Source organism: Idiotropiscis lumnitzeri, chromosome 14, assembly GCF_059441095.1.
Source record: "Idiotropiscis lumnitzeri isolate Australia: NSW breed Sydney's pygmy pipehorse chromosome 14, RoL_Ilum_1.0, whole genome shotgun sequence".
NCBI lineage: Eukaryota > Metazoa > Chordata > Actinopteri > Syngnathiformes > Syngnathidae > Idiotropiscis > Idiotropiscis lumnitzeri.
Genome location: NC_142404.1, coordinates 1,607,139 through 1,627,138, shown reverse-complemented (window position 1 = coordinate 1,627,138; position 20,000 = coordinate 1,607,139). Strand labels below are relative to the sequence as shown.

The 20,000-nt window shown below is 41.9% G+C and overlaps 1 protein-coding gene and 1 pseudogene across 4 annotated transcripts in view; one reads left to right on the top strand and one right to left on the bottom strand.

The window, feature by feature from the left end:
* itgb2 (integrin, beta 2) overlaps positions 1–20,000 on the bottom strand; it is a 122,869-nt gene that overhangs the window by 974 nt on the left and 101,895 nt on the right. For 3 of the 4 annotated variants that reach the window (XM_088314956.1, XM_088314954.1, XM_088314955.1), the window contains exons 14-15: positions 8,714–8,933; positions 8,418–8,632 (exon numbers count right to left, since the gene is read on the bottom strand). The exons of the other annotated variant lie outside the window; for it this stretch is intronic. In XM_088314956.1, the coding sequence (XP_088171082.1) occupies positions 8,418–8,632; positions 8,714–8,933 (435 nt within the window). The remainder of the gene's footprint in view (positions 1–8,417; positions 8,633–8,713; positions 8,934–20,000) is intronic. 4 annotated transcript variants of the gene reach the window in all.
* The window catches only part of LOC148323114 (uncharacterized), a 2,089-nt pseudogene continuing 327 nt past the window's right edge, over positions 18,239–20,000 (top strand).

Below are 20,000 nucleotides of genomic sequence, written 5' to 3'. Positions count from 1 at the left end.
ATTCAAAAGCATTGCACATAAAAACTAGTAAAAATTGTACCGTATTTTTACAGCCAAAAAACGCACTGTATCTAAGGGCGCAGCACCAGTTGAGGGTGCTATTTCTGTCTTTAATACTTAGACTGGGCGCGCCGCACTACGAGGCCAATGCTAGATCGCGCATGCTAGCTCGCGCATGCTAGCTCATGCATGCCAGCAATCATGCAATTAAGGGATCGCTGTCAGTAGTAGCACCTCAGACCGCTGAAAGATGTCATGGCAACTTATCTAACGTCAGGGGAGGGATGTCACTGGTCACCACACTCCTTAGAATCACGGTTTTAAATCAAAACCAAAACTTTCACTGAACAGCATAAAAGCAAACAATGAAACAAAGAAATAAAATTAAAACTTTAAAACATGGGGATCTGTCATGCCATTCATATCCCCAAAAGAAATGAAAAATAACACAAAAAGATTACAGCAATGGCTTCTAGCCAGTCAGCCTCAGCCAATAACATGGCTATTTAGAGAGATGTGAGTGGTGCCTTTGGGCGTGTGTTTTTTTTTTTTTTTGGATGTCTGTTGTCTAAACCTGTGATGTTTCTTGCTTGCAATGACATGAATGATAAGACAGACTATGACATCGTGGACAGCTACCCTTTTGTCCAGCTTTCTCCTGCACCATCACCAAAAAACGTATTCCCATAATGTATTTGTCACAGTCAATTCAAAGCATAGATGTCTCAGACTTTGGTCAGCAGGGTGTGTTAACAGGCACTCTGAAATGCCCTAAGGGGATCAGGCACAATGATCGAGAGAGTTGTTCAGTCTATGCAACAGGCGCATGACAAAGCGCCTCGTTTGTTTTGGGCGAAATGTGGGACTTTTAAGTGCGCCTTATGGTTGCGAAAATACGGTACCTAAATAAATTCCAAAATATTTAATCAATGTGCATTTACATTAAGCCACAATAACGTTATGCATAGTTTAGGTTTGGACACTGGAAGGAACTTAAAATAGGAACAACTGTAATTTAGTCATTGGTACATCGTAAATTTTATTGAAGTACAGTTTGTGATTTATGGAGAGATTGTCATTTATTCAATCAGGTGTAGGAACCTTCTGTAAGTATATATATATATATATATATATATATATATATACTGTATATTTGTGTGTGTATGTGTATATATATATATATATATATATATATCCATCCATCATCTTTACCGCTTGTCCTCACTAGGGTCGCGGGGGGTGCTGGAGCCTATCCCAGCTATCTTCGGGCAGTAGGCGGGGGACACCCTGAACTGGTTGCCAGCCAATTGCAGGGCATATATATATATAAATATATATATATATATATATATATATATATATATATATATATATATTGGGGGTGCAACGATACGTGTATCTGTATTGAATCGTTCCATACAGTGGTCACGGTTCGGTGCGCACTGGATCGAACAATACGCAAAGTGTTATGACGATGAGGAGCAGCGCTGTCTACTCCACCTTTTTATATGCTGCATTGGCTAGCACAAATCAATTCACTTTACGTGACTGCCCCTCCCACATTCATTTTGGCCCAAGCTGCATGGGAAGCTCACGAGCGGTTGCAACATGGCTACAAGCAGACCTGAAGTGGAAGAAGCTCCACCAAACTTCACGTCTAGCGTTTGAAAGTATTTTAGTTTACAAGTATGTACCAGACGGAAAGCGTGTCGTGGACTACAAGTTCAACAGTAGGTCGCAAGTGTCACACAACGCTTAAAGTACGTCGGTGGAAGCATCCATCCATCCATCCATCATCTATACCGCTTCTCCTCACTAGGGTCGCGGGGGTGCTGGAGCCTATCCCAGCTATCTTCGGGCAGTAGGCGGGGGACACCCTGAACTGGTTGCCAGCCAATTGCAGGGCACACAAAGACGAACAACCATCCGCGCTCACACTCATACCTAGGGACAATTTAGAGTGTTTCAACGCTGGGAAATCCAAAGAGCTGGTGGTGGATTTCCGCAAGCGTCGGCACTCTCCACCTGCACCAGTGAATATCCAGGGAACAGACGTTGAGAGGGTCTCAACTTACAAGTACCTGGGTGTTCATCTGAACAATAAACTGGACTGGAGCGACAACACAGACGCTCTCTATAGGAAGGGTCAGAGCAGACTCTTCCTACTCAGGCGGCTGAGGTCCTTTGGCGTTCGGGGAACACTCCTCAGGAACTTCTATGACTCGGTGGTTTCATCAGTCATCTTCTATGGAGTGGTCTCCTGGGCAGGAGGCATCTCGGGCCGAGACAAAAAGAGACTGGACAAACTGGTGAGGAGGGCCAGCTCTGTCCTGGGCTGCTCCCTGGACTCAGTGGGGGGCAGAAGGATGACGGCAAAACTGTCATCAATGCTGGACAAACCAGCCCACCCATTCAATGACACTCTGAGAACACTTTACAGCTCCTTCAGTGACAGACTTTTACACCCTCGCTGTACCAAAGAGAGATTTCGCCGCTCCTTCCTGCCGACTGCTGTCAGACTTTTTAACAAGAACATTGGGTCAGGCCTACAAACAGGAGGGCATTAGTGCAATTGTGCAGTCCTAGGATGCAATATACACTACTACTGTACTTTCAGCCAAGAGTGTACTTAAACATCGACCAATGATGTATTTTGTTTACCATTACAGTATTATTATTACAATATTTCTATCACTGTCGTATTTCTACCACTGCAGGATGTTCACTATTACAGTACTTTTATCATTGCAGTACTTTTATAATTACGGTATTTCCAATCATTGCGGTACTTTTACTATTACAATACTTCATCATTGCAGTATTTTTCCATCGTTGCAGTACTTCTACCATTATAGTACTTTTATCATTGCAGTATATTTTATCATTGCAGTACTTTTCTGTCATTTCAGTACTCTCACCATTACAGTACTTTTATCAGTGTAATATCTTTATCATTGCAGTATTTTCAATCATTCAGTAGTTTTTATCATTACAGTGTTTCCCCCTCTGTATAATGGACAGGCATTAGGAGTGTTTCCTTACACTTAGATACGTTTATACTGTGTATATTTGCATGCTTTTTATGAATGTCTGCTGCTAATGTTACACATTAACGGCTACATTACGCCGCCGACTCTGTGTGATCTATATCTTTGCTGCTGTAACACTTCAAATTTCCCCATTGTGGGACTAATAAAGGACATCTTTATCTTTATCTTTATCTTTCAATCGGCCTGCCATGCATGTTTTTGGAATGTGGGAGGAAACCGGAGTACCCGGAGGAAACCCACACAAGCACAGGGAGAACATGCAAACTCCACACAGGATGGCCGGAGCCGGGATCGAACCCACGCCCGATGTTGTCTCTCACTGTGAGGCCATCGTGCTAACCAGTCGGCCATCGTGCCGCTCGGTGGAAGCAGAACAAACATTAACATTTTTATGCCGACATCACTTCAATGTCAAAATGAGTGGAATGTCATAAGGTTCCTGCATGGACCGATTTCACCAATAGTGCAATTCCTCGTTTGTACAACAAGACGAGAGTCAAATTAGCAACGGCTTTGTCAGCAGCCCCTGCTGCGCCAGCTGACTGTTACGGCACTTTACGTCACTGCCGAGTGGGACATCAAATGCAGACGTTATTCAGACACGGCTGCTCGAAAGTCACACGACTGATGATTTAACCAGAAATCTGAAAGAAGTGGCTGAGGATGGAAATTAGTGCGCTCAAAGGCAACTACACTTGTTTTATTTTATTGATTTATTTTAAAATATTTTGGAGTTGTACAATGCACTCCAATACATCTTTATTTGTATACAAAGTACAGTGGTTTAAAAAATATTTAAGGGATAAAGTGTTTATTTTCTGCCTATACTGAAAATACAGTCAAGCACCTACGATGATACATGATATTTGGATGATTCAATGATTCAAATTTTAAAAACATTGATGTTTCAAATTATACAATATTAAGGAAGATAATTGTGATATGAAGTGCAGAAAAATATTTCATTTTATATATAAAATAAATTAATATTATACAATACATAGTTTTTACTTACCGTTTATAGCCTATATAGTTCCAACTTAACTTTAAACCAAGACTTTATAAGTTTAAGGTCCTGTTTTTGTTTTAGAAGTTGCTGATGCTGAAAATATAATTTCCAAGATAAGTATAGTCTAACTTTTATTTGTTAAGGAGCTGTTTATTTGTCAAATATGCTATAATCTGGTGCTTAGAATGCACCACAGAAGATGGGTCATTTCTCAGATAATGTATCTTGTATTAGTACAATAGTCTTATTTTTTATCATGGCGCTGTTTTTTTTTTTTAATTTGTTGCGAAGTACGCACAGCAGAAAACGAATCCGGTGTTACTAAAATAGATTTTATTAAATGTAAAAATGTGTGAAAATTTTGTGCTTTTGACTTTAAACAAATGTAAGTAGCTTCAATAAACTATAAAATATATATATATATAACATATAATATAAAATGTAAAAAAGTGTTTCTAAAAAATAGCAAACCGTGAAACTAATGTATTGAACCCAACCCAACCGAACCATAAATTTTGTGAATCGTTGCACCCCTAATATATATATATATATATATATTTATATTTATACATATATATATATATATATATATATATATATATATATATATATATATATAGGGTTTAGAGAAATTACATTAGATGATCGGAAGGCCTATCTCAGAGAATACATTTGCCTCAGGTGCTGTGACTCTTGTGTTCAGCTTGTGTTCAGAGCGTAATAGCAACAGACATATTTGCGACATTGCATGCAGGACCAGCTCCATTGTTAGTACAGGACATACAACACACAGTGAGCAGTGTGGAGAAGAGCAAGGTGGGGAGAATAGTGCATGCACAGTAGAAACTATCTCAGCTTGCGCGCAAACATGTAGGAATTTCTATGGGGGGCGCTCCTGCTCTGAAGTATGTCCTACCTATGTGTATCCACAGGGACATCCAGAGAAGAAGGTTAAGGTTTATGCTATCACAGACGACCAAAGCAATCGATTATTAGCTAAGTCAGCCTTTTTTGACACCTCTGGCATTTAAATGAGATATGTAGCTGGGAATTTTATCAGACAGTCACTGGATGATGAGTTCAGCTCAATGCGACCTCAACCTGCTTGAGTGTGACGCACTGCCAGAAAATAAGTCTGAAATCGCAACACCAGAGATCGCTCTCATACATCCACACCTTAGAAATTTGAGAGGTAAAATCCAGCCTCTAAACACTAAGGCCGAGATTGTGTTGTTATTGGGTTCGACATAGTGCAAGTTCACAAGGTGTTTGAACACAGTAATGGCCCAGCTATTGCACCATTTGCTCAGAGAGTGGCACTTGGTTGGGTTATTGTCGGCGATGTATGCTTCGGGGGCGCTCACAAGCCTACCAATTTAGCTACCTAAAGAACTACGGTTCTACAAAACGGATGTCCTAGTCTTCTACCCCCCTGCCCAAATACTTTCCATGTCAAGGAACATTTCCACGCTCAAAATATATGTCAAAAAGAGGTCTACGTGTTTCAACAAACTGAGAATGATGAAAGGCTTTCCCCATCACTCAAAGACCAAGCCTTTCTAAAGATAATGAAGAGAGACTTTTGCTAAGACAACGCAAACAAATGGATAGCTCCACTTCCCTTCCGAACTCTGAGACCTCATCTCCCAAACAACACGAGTTTAGCTCTGTCGTTTACAGTCACTGCGCCACACACTTAAGAAACATCCAGAAATGGAAAAACACTAATTTTGAAAGGGTGGCGTGAAATGATGTGCTGCTTACAGGTCCAAACATGGATAACAGTCTTGTCGGTGTAGTTAGCCGCTTCAGAGATGATTCAGTGGCCATTTCAGCAGATATACAACAAATCTTCCATAGTTTTCATGTGTGAATAGATAAGATAAGATAAGATTCCCTTTATTAGTCCCACAATGGGGAAATTCGAGATTCGAACCCAGGGCTCCTGGGGAGACTGGGACCTGAACATGGCGCCTTAGACCACTCGGCCATCCTCGACCACAAGAACTTCCTCGGGTTCTTCTGGTATCACAACAATAACCCAACAGAACCAGTCGTGGAGTTCAAAATGAAGGTTCATGTATTTGCCGATAGCCCATCTCCAGCCGTAGCAATATTTGGTCTGAGAAATGCAGCACAACACTCTGATTCACAGCACTCTCGAAGCCAAGCAGTTTGTACCGACATTTCTATGTTGACAATGGATTGAAATCTGTTTCCACAGCTTCAGAGGCAGTCAAACTCCTTAAAGACACTCAAGATCTGCTTGCTACTTCCAACTTAAGGCTTCACAAAATAGCCTCAAACAGCACAAGCGTCATGACAGCATTTCCCAAGGAAGATTTGGCGAATGGGCTCAAAGACATAGACTTCAACACAGAGTTCCTACCTATACAGAGAAGCTTAGGAATATGCTGGGACATTAAAAGAGACACTTTTAACTTCAAAGTGTCACAAGCCGATAAGCCTTACACAAAAAGAGGTGTTCTGTCCACAATGAATAGCCTTTTCGACCCGCTGGGGCTCGCAGTGCTAATAAGCATCCAAGGGAGGCTACTGTTGCAGGAGTTGACAAAGGAGACTTGTGGGTGGGATGAGCCACTATCTGTGACGATCTACAAGAAATTCTCAAATTCACATTCCAAGATTAAACTTCTCATTTTTGTTGGCAAATGCTGAACATAAACAGATCTGAATCTTCTGCGATGCATCAGTTCAAGCAATTGCAGCTGTGGCTTACATGCCGAAAAGGATGGTGTAACAGAGGTAGCCTTCGTATTTGGAAAGGGCAAACTTGCTCCCAAGCCCGAACTTACTATCCCCAGACTTGAGCTTTGTGCAGCGGTGTTAGGGGTGGAAGTGGATGAGTTAATAACAGAGGGAATGGGCATTCAGATTCGTGCCAAGTTTTTCTTCTCAGATATCAGAGTTGTTCTAGGCTATACTTACGAGTCAGGAGATTCCAAGTTTTTGTGAACAATCGTATTCAACGAATCAGACGAGCCACACAACCAACTCAGTGGAACTATGTACATCGAGAGAGCAACCCCACAGGGCATGGCTCAAGATCTCTCTCAGAGGCTAAACTGTTCTCCAGCACATAGTTAAAGGGGCCCGTATTTCTTCTAAAGGCTGCAGAGGACAACACAAGTGACACCTCCCAACTACAAGACCCTGACATGAACAAAGAGATTTGTCCTTTGCTGACAGCCATTTCCTACGCTCCGCCACCTTGTCTCAAAGCGTCTAACATGCAATCCTTCTCCGGCTGGCAGTCTCTAATGAGAGCGATTGCCCGGTTAATACACATTTTTCAGACTTTCAAACACAAGCCACCAGATGGACAATGTAAAGGATGGCACATGTGTCACGAGCTCTCCACCTCAAATTTTGAAGACAAGTGATAATAAAGGCAGGTCTGCAGAGTTCTGGATCTTGGGGGTAAACGACAGATTAGTTGTCTCATTCATTTGCCAGAAGCTAAGGGGAGGGACTCAGTCTCAGAAAATGGCCAACCTGCCGAGAGATATACAGCCACCGTTTTCTATGTAGGCGTTGACGTATTTGGGCCATGGTCAGGTACCTCTCGCTGAATCCGGGTGGGTTTGTAAGTGACAAACGGTGGGCTGCAATGTTCACCTGCATGAGCACTAGAGCTGTCCACATCGATGTAATAGATTATTAACGCTCTACGCAGGTTCTTTTCCATTAGGGAGCCGGCGATACAGTTGAGGTTAGATGGCGGGACGAACTTCAAAGGGGCATGCAAAGAGCTATGGTTTGACACTTAGATTCTCACATTCATAAGCAGTTGTGGCTGCACTTGGGTCTTTAATCCTCTGCACGCTTCGCACATGGGCGGCAGTTGGGAGCGGATGATATATATATATATATATATATATATACATATGTATTTATATGTGTATATATATATATATATGTATTTATATGTGTATATATATATATATGTATTTTGTAGTTGTACAATGCACTCCAATACATCTTTATTTGTATACAAAGTACAGTGGTTTAAAAATAATTTAAGGGATAAAGTGTTTATTTTCTGCCTATTTTGAAAATACAGAGTTTGTGTTTCAATGATTCAAATTTTAAAAACAATGATGTTTCAAATTCGATATATTAAGGAAGATATATATATATATATATATATATATGTATATATATATGTATATATATATATATATATGTATATATATATATATGTATATATATGTATATGAATATATATATGTATATGTATATATATATATGTATATGTGTATATATATATATATATATATATGTATATATATATATATATACAGATGTGTACTTATATATTTTTCACGGAATATTACCTCTCTGTTTCAGAATTTCAGCCATGTACTTATCCTGTCCAAACTGTTGATCCAGCTTGAATTTGATCCAACAGCCATTTGTGTCTCTTTGCTGACACAGTGAGCTCGAAATAGTGAATTGATCTACCATTTCATGGAAAATACTCTCTCTGCAAGCCACACTGCAGTTTTTTTTTAATGGACCAGATCCAAAGCCAAGGCATTCAATGCAATTCCTGAAAAAAATTAAAAGGAAATATGAATAGTGTCCATTCAACCAAATTACTTTAAAATTGCTGAATGATTACAGTACTTACGATTTGATTTGGCAAGCGTCAGGGCAACCAAGACATGTCTGGCAATGTGGACGTTGGTATCTGTTTTTACACTCACAACGGTTACACTTGCAATTCCCCCTGCCATAGCAAATCGTATTATTCGGAGTACGACATCCTTCCTCTGAGACTGTGCATTGACATGCTGAGCCATCAAAGCCTGGGTGGCATTCACATTTGCCGCAGTTGCACTTACCATTCCCTATCAGTCGAAAGGAATAGAAAGGAAAGGGACTATATTAAACGGTTCATTGTTTGAAAGAAAATGTTGGAAAACTAAACTCTGTGTAAGGAGTAGTTTTAAGTTAATTGCTGCAATTTATCTGCAATTCTGTCAATTTATTTCCCCATAACATTGCGCACCGTGTTAATTGATATAATGGAGCTGTTGCTCCGTTTGAACCTGCCCTCCATTATACTATACAATACAATAGAATACAACTTTATTCATACAGCTTATTTCACAAAAGCTGGAGCTGTAACAAAGCGCTTTCCATAATTTAATTAGCAAGAAATTTGCACACAAATTAAAAGACGGAGATACGATAAGAACAGCAGCACAGCGACAGTCTCGTGTTGAGTTGAAAGCTAAAGAATAAAAAAGTATCTAAAAGCAAGTTATAAAAGTGGACAGCTAGGGGGCTTGCCTAACATTTAAGGGAAGCTCATTCCATATGGAAGAACTGGCAACAGTCTGCGCTTAGTCCTCTGTACCTCCAGCAGCATGTGGTCCGCAGACCTGAGGCAGCGTTGAAGTGGAGTTAGCTCGGAGAGGTACTCTGGGACAAGGCCATTTTTAAAGACTTTAAGATGAACAAAAGTACCGTATTTTCGCGACAAAAGGGCTCACCGGGTTAAAGGGTGCAGTCTCATTTCTGTGTGCTATTTCTGTATTTAACACATATACTGGATGCACCGCATATGCACTAGCATTTATGGAAAGACAGCTCAGAAAGTCCAAACTATGTTAATCACGGTAATTACCAGTCCAACAAGTGTTAAACTGTCGTGGGTTCCTTTTCGACCTCCTCCAAAACAAATGGCGTAGCCAGAATGTGTGCAACAGTGATGTTTATTGTGCAGCCCTTCCAAAGTGCAACACAGTGAAAAGTCCCCAAAAAGTCCAAAAACCCAGAAAAAAGTGAACATATAGTAATTTACAAAAATAAGGGTGTCTATCTATATATTTACAAAACCACGGAATGGAGTTCAACCACAACTACCATGTCAGCTACGTTGCAAAATGCGTCACTGTCTCGCTCTCCGGAATCCTTCACTGCAGCACCTCTTATATCTGTCTTTCCAAACAACTCACTCTATATATGATTTGCCCCGCCCCTTGGGAATCAGCTGACATAATTGTTGCGCGAAACAAACACATTTAAGAAACGTGGAAGCTCCCCCGCTGTTAGGTCTTCCTCTATGTCGTGTCTGTTGCGTCTCGTGACTGGTGAGTGTTAAATTGAACGTGTGCGCGTGTGTGCGCCCATGTATGCTTCAATTCATAATAAAAATACCAATTGTGCACCCTCAATCACTCTATTAAAACTGTGACTGACGTAGTATTGATGTGGTGCCAGGTGGGTGCGTATGTATTAAACGGGATGGAATTGAATGCATCAGTATGGGAATGTGCGTTGCATGCGTGTGCGCAATTGCGTCCCCGGGACAATGCTGTACCGTCCTTATTGACGGAGCTGCTCCGTCACAACAACACAACCAGCAATTGGCTGGACACATTGATATTAACAGGGTGAAATCAGTAATATCAGTGGAGGGATGTTACTAGTCACCACATTCCTTACAGTCACGGTTTTAAATCAAAACCAAAACTATCACCGAACATAGACTGAACAGCATACAAGCAAACAATGAAACAAACAATAATCACAAAAATAAATAAAAATAACACAAAACAAGTACTGCAAAGCATTCAGGGAGTCTTCCAGCCTCAGCCAATCAGATGGCTGGTTAAGAGAGATGTCGTGAGTGGTGTGCTTTGACCAGCGTGTTTTTGTTTTGTTTTTTTTGTTTTGTTTTTTTGCAGAGTCTGATGTCTAAACCTGTGTCATGTTTCTTGCTTGCAATATCATGAATGAAAAGACAGACTATGACATCGTGGACAGCTGCCCTTTTGTCCAGCTTTCTCCCGCACTCACATACTGGTCTGTTCTGTAGTGATGGGCAAGTGAAGCTTTTATGAACCACTGAACCATCTGAAGCAATCAGTTCAAAATGGTTTGAAGCTTCAAAGCTTCAGTGATAATGACATCTGGTGGCGAAAAACTACAACTGCAGTCAAATACTATGGAGGCATTTAGAAAGTAAAACATGAGCATATATACACACACGGAAACAATGGATACCTAGTTCTTTATACTGAAAAAGATGTTTTCGAGTATTGTGAGTTTTTGAGTAAATTAAAAAAAAAAAAATTCAAGCAAATGGCTTACGTCTGGTTTTATGCCGAGCTAAGAAAAGTTGGGAATGTCATTTCATTATTTTTTCCCGAAGTCTTAAGTAAACATTGTGAAATGATGTTATACTAAGAAAACATGACTCATATGTTTACACTAAAGTATAAACATTTTTACACAGACAAAGTAACAAAAACTATGGCACAGGTAAAGTGTATGCATTTCAAAGATTTTTATTTAAGAAGATTATTTTTTCCACAGTCTTTGGATTTAGACAGTTTCTCTTTTTACTGACAACTCCTCCACATTTTGAAAAAATTCTCTGACATGGCACAGATGTAGCCTGCGTGCATAAATTTTTTTTGGCCAGCACATAGATTTGGGTTCACATTTTTTTGTTCAGTCCAGTAAATCAGGGGGTCTTTGATTCTTTCCAATGGTGGATCTGTCATGTCGCGCTGGACCTCGACTTTAGCATCAGCTGCCGCGCTCCTTGACCTCCTGGCCTCATTTGCATCTCTGTCCAGCAGATCCCAAAGGCTCCCTTCAAAACCACAAACATAACAGTAATCAGTCTGAATCAAGATAAACACTTTCATTTTACCTGTAAGCCTGCCTCCTGGTCCATCTGTGACATATTGAAGGTTTATCACTGACTTTAAGATGATCTATAATCCCACTTGTTATTTATAACTGGTATGTATAATCGTTTTAATATCACCTGTGGATGCTGCTGGAGTTTCCTCTTCTGCTGGTGGTATTGCAGGTTGAGCTGGTTCTTGAGTGGAAGTAGTTGGCAGATGTGAGGTTCTCATCACCAATGTACAATCTGTGACCAGTCATCTCATTGCTGCATGGGCCCGGCCTTGATTGTAGAACCCCATCATTTTAAATCTTGGGTCCAGGAGTGTAGCAAGATTGCAAGCTGTTGAATCCTCCTGGCCATCAAATCTTGATATCATCTGTTGCATCAAGTTCTGCCAGTACCTTTGCAGTGGCGTGGCTTGCTTTTTCAGTTAAATATAATATATTGTGAACCAGCATTTTGGTCATTGGGATCGCCACTGAACTGGAAACTCTCTTTTCCTGCGACAGTTAATTTGTTGCCTTCTTAAACAGATTTAAAATGGCAATGCAGGCAGCCATCGTTTCGAAATCTTCAGAGGCCAGAGGTCGTACATCTGTGGTCAGCACGGCAAGAGCTGACCCCACAGTCTGCCTTTCCCCGTGCAAACGCTGGAACATGTCATAGGTGCTATTCCAAAGAGTGTCCACCTCCTGAATAAGTTTCATGGGTTCGCGCCCTGTAGATTTCTGCACCTGTTGCAACACCTCTTTGGCTCTGGTGCTTGTTTTAAAGTAGGTAACCACTTTACAAGATCTTGTGCAAAGATCTTCCAGTCCAGGCGTATTCTCAATGGATCTCTTCACCACTAAATTAAGCGAATGAGCATATCAGGGAATAGACCACAGGCCCAACTTCCTGACACTGGCGATCATATTTGCTCCTGAATCTGTAACAAAGCTTGTTACTTTGTTTTCAATGCCCCACTCTATCATGAGACCCCTCGCTGCAGAGGCTATATTATCAGCTGTATGGGCAACTGGGAATGGCAGCACCCCCAAAACCGCTGTGGCCAGCGTATCAGAAGAATCCACATAATGGGATGTCACAGCCAGATAAGCATCCATGTTCGTGGAGGTCCACATGTCGCTTGTCAGGCTCACAGCATCCACACTTTCCAAGCCAGCTTTAGCCTTCTTCTTCTCCTCCTCATAACGGTGCAACTTCTTCAGATCTTTTCTTGATGGAAGAATGTATGTGGGATCAAGAAGTGCCACGAAGTCCTTGAAACCACAGTCCTTCACAATAGAAAATGGCTGAGAGTCTTTCACTACCATTTCCACCAGAGCATCATCCAACTGTTGCTGCCTGCCAGCTAGACAGAAACAAATGAATAAATACATTACAATACATAAATTTGACATTTAGGAAAGATGAAGCATTATGTCATAGAATAAAGTCACAAATATTAAAATATGTTATTGTTGTGTGTTACTCTTTCATTATTAGTATAGCCTACCTCTTCCTGCTCCTGCTGTCATGACCCGTGTCGGTCATGTCAGGTGTGTTTATTGTTTTTGTCACGTTCCTTCCCCCACGCCATGTGTGTCTGTTTTTGTCAGCTGAGTGGGGCGTTTCCCCTCAGCACTCGTTCCTCACCAGCCACGCACCTGTTCCCCGTTACCGTCACACACCTGATCCCCATCTGCTCACTTAATGACTGGACTATTTGAACACCTCATCCCGACAGCACAGCGTCGGGACATTACTCCCTTTACGGACTGTCACGGCCACTCTCATTCTCGCTCTCATTCTTGCCCTCGCCCTCGCCCCTGCTCATGCCCATGCTCATGCCCACGATCCCCAGTGTTTGTCACGGTCCTCGTTACTTGTCATTTTTGTTCTGTTTAGTCACGTTTAGTTTGTCTTTGTCATTTCACACCCTGCCACGTTTGTTTGTCCACGCCACATTGTTTGTCCTCGTTTGATTAATTTAATAAATTCCCTTTAGCTTACCCTTTTCCCTGCTTCCTCACATTCTGGGTCCACCTCCTCCTCGCCCACCGGCGATCGATCCTGACACCTGCGTTCTCCCGGGTAACATCAGAATGAGCTAAAGCAGCAGCAGAAGTTCCCTGGCCGGAATGTTTGGCAGTGAAATGCCTCTTCATGGAAGACGTATTGTTATGATACTTCAGCTCAGAAGTACACAACAAGCACCAAACCTGAAGAGAAAGACATTAAATTAAAAACTAAAACACAATTCACTCTATGTAACATGTTGATTACTGATATGCTACACTAATCACATATATAGCTGTAATGATACTTAAACATGAGACCTAATAGACCATATTCTAGTGTAAATATTTGCTGCTTGTCCATGTAACTTTTATGCTTAGACTACATGCTGTGTTAAAAAGTATAATATGTGCAAGAATTAATAATTGTAGGTGAGTTCTGGAGCACACATATAATCCAGTATGTCCTTCTCCTCCTAAAAAAACAATAAATAAAAATAATAACATTGATAATACAAATTATATTTTAAAAAGTTGCTCTCTTCTCTTAAAACAAAAAATTACAAAGCCTGATTACTTTAATAAACAGCAAGCCATTCGGAAATGAATACTGAATATTTATCTATTCTACTATTAACCTATTCAAAACAGTGTGATGTTTGTTAGTGTAATACTTCCTCAGTAGCGCCATAATGCGCAGTGAAACCCCTCGTAGGGGATAAGCGCAGTAAAAGCACATAATCAAACAAATAGTTCCTATACACTCACCTTATCATGGGCAATTAGTTCAAAATATTGCCACATTTCGTAACGGTCCCTCTTCCTTGTTGGCTCCATGTCCACGATCAAAACATGCAAAAAATGCAATGTAATGATAATAACTCCGCTCAACAACTTGGCAAACTCCTCTACTACAAACCCACATTTTGTTCAATGTTTGAAACGTTTATAAAGCTGTCCAGGCGCGAAAATTGAAACTGTTTCTACCTGTCAGAAACAAGAGATGGGCAAACTGGCACTTGGTTGGCACACGGCCACCGGGACAGTCATGTGGTTCATTCCTTGGATCGAATCAGAGGGCGTGACTTAGGAAACAGTCCCGGGGTTTACTCGAGTTCGTTAGAGAATGAAACAGATATTGCTTCGGACGTCACAGGTCACATGCTTTTCTCCAGACTGAACGGAGCGGCGGAACAGTGTTCCGAGGCAATTTTATTTCCGGGTTTGAAACGTGTCCCGGAGCTCTGGTTTCAGAGTGCCCATCACTATTGTTCTGACTATCTCAAACCATCACCAACAGTAGTGGTCGCAGAATTTATGTCACAGTCAATTCTGCGTCGCATTATACAGTCTCAGACTTTACCAGCAGGGGTGCTAACATGACTATGAAATGCTCCAAGGTGGTCAGGCGCGTTGGTCTGAGAATAGAACGTGTACAGATCTATACACAAGGCACTACGCATTAAAGGGCGCCTCGTCCGTTTTGGAGAATATTTGGGACATAAAAGTGCGCCTTAAGGTCATAAAAATACGGTATCTGAAAGCGAACTCTAAAGTGCACTGGGAGCCAGTGAAGAGAGGCCAAGCTTGCACAATGAAGAGAGGCTAAGCTTGGGGTTATGTGATCCATCTTCTGAGCTCCAGTTAAATGACAGGCAGCAGCATTTTGCACCAGTTGGTGGCGCTTGAGGGAGGACTCCAGATGAAGAACTGGTTGACTCCAAAGTAAAGTGCATTACAGTAGCCTAGATGTAACAAAGGCATGGATTACTGTTTCTAAGTGCTGCTGGGAAAGAAAGGGCTTCACTTTGGCGAGCTGCCTATGGTAAAACAAGCTGGATCGAACAACAGCACTGATTTGTCAATCTAATTTAAAACCACTGTCCAGTTTAAAAACCAAGTTTGAGACTTGTGGCTTTAGATCAGATGCCAGGGGGACAAGGTCAACAGAGTTGAAAGTAGAAGGGCCACTGGGACCGAACACGATAATTTCTGTCTTCTTTTCATTGAAATTCAAGAAATTAAGGGACATCCAGATTTTGATTTCCTCTAGACAGGACAGAAGTGGTCTCAAGGAGAAAGCGTCTTTTTTGCTCAGCGGGACATAGATCTGACTGTCATCCGCGTAGCTATGGAAAGAAATGCCATGTTTTCATAAGATGGAACCTAGGGGCAGCAAGTACAACGAAAACAGCAAGGTCCCCAAAACAGAACCTAGTGGGACACCATACGACAGAGGGGTAGAGCTGGACTCAGAGCAACCTAGGCAAACACAAAAGGTCCTGCCAGTCAAGTAGGATTTGAACCGCCCTAGTGCGTAGCGCTATATATACCAGAGTTGTACCGGACAACCAATGCCCACCTGGTGCTGTAAACGAGCTAAAAGAATACTGTGGTCCACCGTGTCAAACGCTGCAGTTAGACCTAACAAGACAAGACACCCATAGTCTCCAGTGTCGTTTGCTAGGAGGATATCATTCAAAACACGTAGCAGGTATGACTCCGTGCTATACATTTTCTTGAAACCTGACTGGAAACTTTAATGGGTGGGGCTGGAGAGTCTTGCATTGGGGAAGGTATAATAAGAGAGGGCACATTTCTAGAGGAGTTGCCATCCTTTGGAAAAAGAAAATAGACTCTACAAAATGTCAAGCAATGTTTTATTCAAAACGTGTAAACTCCATATGAATGCCATCCCCATGAAATAGAGTATCTTAACAGGGTTGCTTTTGTGATTTCATTTGTTCAGGACAATGCATTTTCTAACGTGTTTGTTGGTGATTTAAATCTGATATCACAGATAGTATATCTGTATTTGCACAAGTGATGTGAGGATAATTGTTTTATAATAGTCAACTAAAGCCCTCTTGCCTGCAGATGATGTATGTATGTAAAACGACAATTCAGTGAAGTAGGGCTGCCAAGATTAATCGAGTAATCACGACGACGATGATCTAAATCGTCGACAATTAATTTAAGTAGTCAACGAGTCGTTTATTTAGAAAAAAATTTATTTGTCGCATTGCTTTTCTCTTGAAACAAGCCTCATCTTGTGCGTTTCCCTGCTGGCTGTATGCCTGTCTAGGGCGCACAGGTGCAGTTGTGTTAATCTGGATTATTACCTTTGTGTACAGAAGCATTGTGTAGGCTAGGACTGTCATGGCTACCTGTTGTTAACAGCTGAGTCCTAAAGTTACGACTCATTTCAACCACAAATACTTAAGAAGTTTATAGAATTGGTTCCATTAAAATGCACTAAACAATTTAAAAATAATTAAGGCCACAGTCCTGCCTTCAATTAAAACTGGACCACCATCGTTTATCAATATCTCAGAATTGCCGGTGTAAGTTCCAACGCTTAATCAAAGTTGAATGTTGTATCATCTTATTAACTTCTAGATACCGTAAAGAATTCAAACTGTAATCTAATTATGGTTATATAAGTGCAGCTGCTTGCTGGTGAAACATGCCACAATTGACATATTATCCAATTAGTCAACTAATCAATGTAGCCATAAGGGGGCCACAAGCCAGTGTCTTCTTATGCCAATCCCAAGCCCGGATAAATACAGAGGGTGTTGTCACGAAGGGCATCCGACGTAAAACGTTGGCCAAATCAAACATGCGAATCAAATATATGACTTCCATACCAGATCGGTCGAGGTCCGGGTTAACAACGACCGCCACCGGTGCTGCTGACCTACAGGGCGCTGGTGGAAATTGGACTAATGTTGGTCCAAGAAGGAGAAGAGGAAGATGAGTTCCAAGGAAGAAAGGGAAGAGGAACACAAAGAGTCTAGGACTGAGAGTAGGGACTTTGAATGTGGGAACTATGACGGGGAAAGGTAGAGAGCTGGTTGACATGATGCAGAGGAGGAAAGTGGACATACTATGTATTCAGGAGACCAGGTGGAAAGGGAGCAAAGCTAGAAGTTTGGGAGTAGGGTTCAAGTTGTTCTATCGCGGTATAGATAGGAAGATAAATGGAGTAGGAGTTATTGTGAATGAGGAGTTTGTTAGGAACGTCCTGGAAGTAAAAAGAGTGTCAGATAGAATGATGAGCCTGAAGCTAGGAATCCAAGGTGTGATGTTCAATGTTGTTAGTGGGTATGCGCCACAGATAGGTTGTGAGCTGGAGGAGAAGGAGAACTTTTGGTTGGACCTTGATGAAATGATTGAGAGCATCCCTAGAAATGAGAGAGTTGTAATTGGAGCAGACTTCAATGGACATGTTGGGGCAGGAAACAGTGGTGATGAGGAGGTGATGGGCAGGTTTGGGATCCAGGAGAGGAACGCAGAAGGACAGATGGTGGTTGACTTTGCAAAAAGGAAGGAAATGGCTGTTGTGAATACTTTCTTCCAAAAGAGGCAGAAACATAGGGTGACCTACAAGAGTGGAGGTAGGAGTACACAGGTAGACTACATCTTGTGTAGATGGTGTAATCCCAAGGAGATCAGCGACTGCAAAGCATTGGTAGGTGAGTGTGTAGCCAGACAGCATAGGATGGTATTGTGCAGGATGACTCTGGTGGTAAAAACGACAAAGAGGGCAAAGGCAGAGCAGAGGACAAAATGTTGGAAGTAGAAAGGGGAAGAGTGTTTTATGACCCTCAGGAAGGAGTTGAGACAGGCTCTTGATGGTCAGGAGAAGCTCCCAAATGACTGGACAATTAAGCAAATGTGATCAGGGAGACAGGTAGGAAAGTCATTGGTGTGTCATCTGGGAAAAAAGGAGATAAGGAGACTAGGTGGTGGAATGAGGAGGTGCAGAAATTGATCCAGAGAAAGAGGTTAGCTAAGAAGAAGTGGGACAGTGAGAGGACTGAAGAAACTAGACAGGAATACAGGGACATACAACGGAAGATGAAAGTGGAAGTGGCAAAGGCAAACAAGGGGCTTACGATGACGTGTATGCAAGGTTGGACCGTAAGACCAATCTATACAGGTTGGCAAGGCAGAGAGACAGAGATGGGAAGGACATGCAGCAGGTTAGGGTAATAAAGGATAGGGATGGAAATGTGTTGACAGATGCCAGTAGTGTGATTGGAAGATGGAAAGGCTACTTTGAAGAGTTGATGAATGAGGAAAATGAGAGCGAACAAAGAGAAGAGACGGCGACTGCTGTGGACCAGGAAGTAGCAAAGATCAGTAAGGATTAAGTGAGAAGAGCATTGAAGAGGCTGAAGAGCGGAAAGGCACTCGGCCCTGATGATATACCCGTGGTGGTATGGAAGTGTCTAGGAGAGATAGCAGTAGAATTTCTGACTGGGTTGTTCAACCGAATATTAGAAAGTGAGAAGATGCCCGAGGAATGGAGGAGAAGTGTGCTGGTGCCCATTTTTAAGAACAAGGGAGATGTGCAGAGCTGTGGAAACTACAGAGGAATAAAGCTGATGAGGCACACAATGAAGCTATGGGAAAAAGTGGTGGAATCTAGACTGAGGGCATATGTGAACATCTGTGAGCAGCAGTATGGCTTTATGCCAAAAAAGAGTACAACAGATACAATATTTGCTTTGAGGATGCTGATAGAGAAGTACAGAGAAGGTCAAATGGAGCTCCATTGTGTCTTTGTAGATCTGGAGAAAGCTTATGATAGAGTGCCCAGAGAGGAACTCTGGTTCTTTATGAGGAAGTCTGGAGTAGCAGAGAAGTATGTTCAAGTGGTTCAGGACATGTATGAGGACTGGAAGACAGTGGTGAGGTGTGCTGGAGGCGTGATGGAGGAGTTCAAGGTGGAGGTGGGACTACATCAGGGATCACCTTTGAGTCCCTTCTTGTTCGCTATGGTCATGGACAGGGTGACAGACGAGGTTAGACAGGAATCTCCATGGACCATGATGTTTGCAGATGACATTGTGATATGTAGTGGGAGCAGGGAACAGGTGGGGGAGAAGCTGGAGGTATGGAGGTTTGCACTGGAAAGGAGGGGAATGAACTTTAGCCGCAACAAGACGGAGTATCTGTGTGTAAATGAGAGGTACGCAAGAGGAAGAGTGAGCTTACAGGGAGAAGAGCCCAAGAAGGTGGAAGTGTTTAAGTATCTAGGGTCAACAGTCCAGAGCAATGGAGTGTGCGGAAAAGAAATGAAGAAGCGTGTGCAGGCTGGCTGGAACGGATGGAGAAAAGTATCAGGTGTGATTTTCAGAGTTTCAGCTAAAATGAAAGGAAAGATTTATAGAAGTGTGGTGAGACCACCGATGCTGTCTGGTCTAGAGACAGTCCCACTGAAGAAAAAACAGGAGGCAGAGCTGGACGTGGCAGAG